The sequence below is a fragment of the Mixophyes fleayi genome, chromosome 2 (genome assembly GCF_038048845.1).
Source record: "Mixophyes fleayi isolate aMixFle1 chromosome 2, aMixFle1.hap1, whole genome shotgun sequence".
In the NCBI taxonomy this organism is placed as follows: domain Eukaryota; kingdom Metazoa; phylum Chordata; class Amphibia; order Anura; family Limnodynastidae; genus Mixophyes; species Mixophyes fleayi.
In genome coordinates this window covers 84,428,053-84,434,052 of record NC_134403.1, presented here as the reverse complement: position 1 = coordinate 84,434,052, position 6,000 = coordinate 84,428,053, and the positions used below count along the sequence as shown (strand labels likewise).

At 40.2% G+C, this 6,000-nt stretch overlaps 1 protein-coding gene across 1 annotated transcript in view; it reads right to left on the bottom strand.

The window, feature by feature from the left end:
- Positions 1 to 493: 493 nt before the first annotated feature.
- Positions 494 to 6,000, bottom strand: part of LOC142141206 (retinol dehydrogenase 16-like) — a 35,387-nt gene continuing 29,880 nt past the window's right edge. The window contains exons 4-5 of the mRNA XM_075199425.1: positions 5,447 to 5,610; positions 494 to 1,678 (exon numbers count right to left, since the gene is read on the bottom strand). Of these exons, the coding sequence (XP_075055526.1) occupies positions 1,443 to 1,678; positions 5,447 to 5,610 (400 nt within the window). The 3' untranslated portion in view covers positions 494 to 1,442. The remainder of the gene's footprint in view (positions 1,679 to 5,446; positions 5,611 to 6,000) is intronic.

Here is a 6,000-nt window from a genome sequence, read left to right as displayed (position 1 = left end):
CGGGGTGGTTATCAGAGACGAGACAAGGCGCAGGTCAGAGGTAGAATGAAAGGCAGGTAAACAGAGAATAAATGAAGTTCTGCTTTTGATTAATAAACTAAATGTGTCCTATTAATGTAGAAAAGGTATTAAAAATTTGTACCGTGCATTTTTAGCCTATTCTTATTTATTACTATTCCCTTCTGTGCGTTCTTTTGTGACTTGATATGCCACATATGTATTGGACATAACCTTCAGAGTACTGTCTGATAGAGCAGAATGGCCCTTTTGTTTTTTTAAAAAAATGCACATTACATTCATTTTGCATTTATTAATGAATCAGGCCCTATGTGTGCATTTATGGCCAGTTGGAGAAACAGGTGCAAATATTATAAATGACTCATTTCCTCACAGTCCTCCAACCCCCATCGACTCCTTGCCACCTTCAACTCCTTCTACCACTCTACCCCCCCATCCCTCTCTGTACTTTATTTTGCAACCCTCATCTCCTTTGACCCCATCCATTCTTACCTCTTCCACTCCCTCTTTCCTGCTGATTGCTTCCACCTTGCCCACCTCTTCAAGCTGTCATTCCTTTTCCAAGTCCTTCAAGCACACCCTTGTCTACCCATCCTCAAACTTTGACCTGCTTCAATCTACTCCACTGCTCAGAAACTGGCTCTTCTAAAAGCAATTTCTCCTTGGTCGTACTTCTGGACCTTTCTTTGGCGTTCAACACCACCTTCTCCAACAAACCATCCACTCAATCAGCCTCTGTGATACTGTCATCTGCTGATTTATCACTTACATATACGATATAAGACTTCTTCCGTGCGTCTCCCCTCCTTTGGAACTCACTTGCACACTCCCAGTCGGACATTCCACTAGTCTCCAAGGCTTTAAGTGCACCCTAAAAACTATTTGTTTCATCAGAGCCTACCAGTCTTTCTCCTAACTCATCCCCTAGTGCCCACACACAGTATCATCCTCTTGTCTGCCCCTCCCATCTAGAATGTAAGCTCTCAAGAGAGCCCTTTTTAGTCATATTTTTCTTCCTTTGCTACTCATCCTGGTCATCATGTAATTGGTTGTTTGCTCTGTCCTATTAAGTAACTGTTCATATGCTGTACACTGTATGTACTGTGCATACTGCTTGTTAATAATTTAATATAATGTGCTTTGCTCTCCCTCACCTTTTTATGGTGCTCCAGACCCTTTGTGGTATCTTATAAATATAGAATATTATTAACAATATTAATACATATACTGTGGGGAGAGGAGACTGTTCGAGAGGATCCTGTTAGCAGGCTAAATTAACCCTAATAAGTGCTTCTTTCCCTGACTGAAATTTTCTTTGAAATAAGACACATTTCAGTAAATAAGCACAATAAATATTGTTTCAAACCAAAAGAGAAGTGTGTTATTTGAATGTTGCACCACCAAATATTGTGCATTGTGGTGAGTCATTGACTGATGCTCGAAGGGTTAGAACTAGGTGGCTTTGCCAAAGGATGAATCAGCAGGTAGTCAGACATGAAAGTAGGAAGGTATGATACTGGGAGGTAGAAGAGCTTGGTAATCCAGCCTGCAGAATAGCGCGTCCATGGGTGTACAGCAGTCAGGGCATGCTCCATGCAGTCTGTTACCTGGGTTATGTGAGGATTGCATCTAGACAGTTTATAGTGGATGAATCTGCAATCTGAAAGGAAAAGGGACACAAAAAAAAAAGTAGTAAAAAATGTAAATAACAATTGTACAAATCTTTAGCAAGTAGCCAAGAACATGTCAAACGGAAATGTAAAAGTACATCCACCTAAAATGTAATTCTTGAATTTATTGTAAATGTTAAACACTGTACAATACCAAAACAGTATGAGACAAACAAAAGGTTTTCTGAATTGTTGCATTCATTGCTTTTCCTAATACACAATATTTCCCAAATTTAAAATAAACAGCAATAAAAAATGAAAAAGCTAGCAAAAACAGTGGCTGATGGAGAGTGCGACATACACCAGTTCGAATTACTTATAGGAAAACAATCTGCGCATGCCTAGAAAGTAGATGCATGCATATGCACTAGAGATGCTCACTGACCCCCGTGTTTTGGTTTTGGATCTGGATTACCGTTGTGTTTTGGTTTTGCCAAACCGCCCTTGCGTGTTTTGGTTTTGTTTTGCTATTTTGTTTAATAATCAATGTTTTTGGGTATAAAATAACCAAATTTAGTGCTCCATCTGTTTCTTGGATAAGTAAGGTAATTCTAAAGCTAATAAATTAGGAAGAAAACAGTTTAATCCCTGGTAGGCCGTCCTTAATTCTGCACACAAACCTGATTGTCTTCCTCTTCATCTTAGCCTATTGGCAATGCAGCCATCGTCTGTGGGTGTATATTACACCCTACACTTACAGTTAAATATATAAAGAAATGGACAAAAGCAGTTTGGTTTCTGTCTCTCTAGGCCCCCCCCCCCCTCCACTTGTAGTTGAATAGAAAAAAAGCAGCCTGCATAGACTGTAGAATTAGATTATAAAAATTAATGGAAAAAGGCAGTTTGGTATCTATCTGCATCAGACCCCCTCTCCACTTGGAGTAAAATGGAAACTATTCAGCCGTCAGAGTCTAGAATATAAATAGAAATTGAAAAAGGCAATTTGGTATCTGTCTGCATCATAATCATCAACATCATCATCATCATCATCATTAGTGCCCTCGTCGCCTACACAAATCTCCCCCTCATCCTCTTCTAATTCCAAAGTGGCATCCTCAATTGGGGTATCACCGGCTACACTCGGGCTGTTAAGGCACACATCAGCAGAACTGCTGAAAGGACCCTTCTTTATGGGTACACAGTCACTAACAGAATGCTCACGATTAGACATACCACTGTTGGATGGACTCTCCACAGGGATTGTTGTCATTTCTGATTCAGAGCATACATTATCCTCTAATGCCTTACAGTTTTCTTGCAGCTCGGCTTTGACGCATAACAGTAGTTGTGCACCACTTTTAGACTCCAAATTACTTGGTCTTGCTTGGTCACGAGTGACCGTACAAGAAGAAGGCTCTGGAACATTTTTAGATCTGCCACTAATAGAGAAAGGTGAAGGCCTCACTCTTTCGTTGCCACTGCGTGTGTAGAATGGCATGTTGGCAATTTTTTTTTTTTAAATCGGCAGTTAACTTTTCCTCAGTTACACTTTTTCGCTTCAACACTGTAAATGTTTTTTCGGTGTGTGTTTTTTTTCCCTGATTTAAAAAGACTATGTACTTTGACATCGCCTTTCCCAGATGACGTACTGGGAACACTACCATCAGGACTGGTGACAGAACCGGGTTGCTGATTCTGCTCATATGTGGATTGCTTTGAATCCATTTTAATGAGGCCAAAACACTTGTAGTGCCAAAATTGTATTAGATAGATACTGCTGACAAATATGACTTTTGACAGCCAGAAAAATTACTGCAAATGAATGGGGAATAAGGGACACCCCAAAAGCACTTGGAGTGCCAGAAGTTGAAAAAAAACCTCCTCAATACCAATTGTTACAGCAGTAAGAGGAGGATAAAGATTAGAATTGTATAGAATAGAAACAATAATATGTCCAATTATTGCTCTGTCCCTGCGCTGATATAGCCTGTGACCTAACCCCGCTGTCTGCCTCTGTCAAATGGCGATGGATTGCTCAGAAATACAAATATGTCACAATGACGTTTTGCCTCGATTTCGATTCCGAATGGGCGGGAGAGTACCGAGCGTGCTCGGCTCGGTACTCGGATAGGCTAAATTCGGATGGATTCGGATCTCGGGGAACCGAGCCCGCCCATCTCTAATATGCACCTATGCAGAATTGTGCAATTCTGGGCCTGGAGAGGCAGGACAGGGGCAGGAAAGGGCATTCTAATGTAGGGAGAGTACAGCATGGATGTGTTCACTGAATTGTGAATCCATGCAGACCTAAACAGAAATCTATATACACCTGTACAGCCACATTTTTTGTACTAGCCTAGAAGATGGAGGAAATACATGCTGATAATGAAGACGATCACCAGCACTAGCTAGCCACTTCTGATTGGCCGATTGTAATTTCACCTCTGAGTCTACTGGGTGCTTTCTTCAGGGCTTATACATATATTTTAGAATTCTGTGTGTAAATAAAAAAAAAAAAAAAAACAGTGTATGTCGGTGTACGCACGCCTGTCATAAACCTAGTGCATATGCCACACATGCAGTGCTGGACCCATCTTGAGATGTGTGCGACTCAGCATATGGACTTAAGTAAACTATCTTTGTGGGCAAATTTTTGGGCCATAAATTATGCCAAAGTTAAATTGAACTCTGCATCAAACTCATTTTGTGCATTGCAACACTTAAGCAAACAAATGTATCTGAGTATGGTATATATATAGTCCCACTATGGGACCAAATTTTATGGATTTTTTTTTTTTTCACTCTTTTGGAACAGTTGTGCTCATCAGTACTCCTTTAGTGAGTACTGTGTTTTGTCTCTAGTATAAGCATTCAGAGACGGTTATATTAATTAAGCCTCATTGTTGTTACCAAAGAGAAATATAAGATCTTGGCAATCCTCTAAGACACCAGTGGAACTCCCATACATCTTGCACTATCCCTGATTTGCACATTTTTTTTTATAGCCTCTTACTCAAAGATAATTTGGGAACATTTCACAACAAGTACTATCTTGAAGGAGGGAACATCAATTTAGAAGAGACTACATGAAGAAGCTTGCCCTTTGTCAATTCAGTTTTATAACCTATTTTGTGCTTGTAACCTTACTTGTAGTACACAACTGTTGATAATGACACACACTTTTTTTATACAGACACTCACACATAACTAAACCACACTTGTACACACCAACACAGGCCACCTATGCCTTCTTATTACATCCTTGTAATTAACAAAGAACAGCCAATATACACAATGCAAACAGCTGAAATAAAATACCTAATTTTATAGAAACTGAATCTGTTGTCCTGGTCAAATCAAGAAATATACATGTAAAAGAGTTTACACTGTTTAACTCCATTCCCCTTGCACCATACCCGACTACTTTTTCAACCTCCCCTCCAGAGACAAGTACAGGGGGTCTAGGAACATGATCTGTGTCTTCATGGCCCTGCACTGCACTGTGCAATTACTTGATTTGCATAAATTGCACACAGTGGAGCGAATATGATGTCACATTGAATCACGTGATCAAGCCCATTCACTTCCTAAGACAGTGATGCAGGATCTAGAAGGATAGCTTACTCTTCATGGAACCCAAGAGAATTCAAAATTCAGGAATCTCCCAGACATTCCAGAAAAGTAGGTAAGTATACCACACACACACACACACACACACACACACACACACACACACACCACCAATGTCACATAAACAGAGTATTTCCATCCCTGGCTATGATCTTTTTAGACTATTCTTACAAGAAAAAATTACTCACAGTCTTGGAAATACTGTTGGCCATAACTGTCTTTATTCCACTGTGGGACTTCGCTCCAGATATCATGGAGGCTTTGTAGTGTGGTCTCAATATCTGTAGCTGGGGTTTTATAGGAGCTCGGTTCAATGATGCAGACTTTGACACCAAATGGTTGAAGTTCACGTCTGGAGACAGGAATAAAATGGGTCCATGTAAGTAAAATAAAAAAATATACATACACACACCATTAATAACACCTGTCTAATACTGTGCAAACCTTGTGTTGCCCATAGAGCTTTGACCTGTTGAGGCATAGACTCCACAAGATCGCTCAAGGTGTCCTGTGGTATCCGACACAAGATGTTAGCAGCAAATCATTTAAGTCCTGTAAGTTGAGGTGGGGCCTCCATGGCTCAGACTTGTTTTTACAGCACATTCCACAGATGTTCGATCGGATTGAGATCTGGGGAATTTGGAGGCCAATTCAATACTTTGACCTGTCATGTTCCTCAAACCATTCTTAAACAATTTTTACAGTGTGGTAGGGTGCATTATCCTGCTGAAAGAGGCCACTG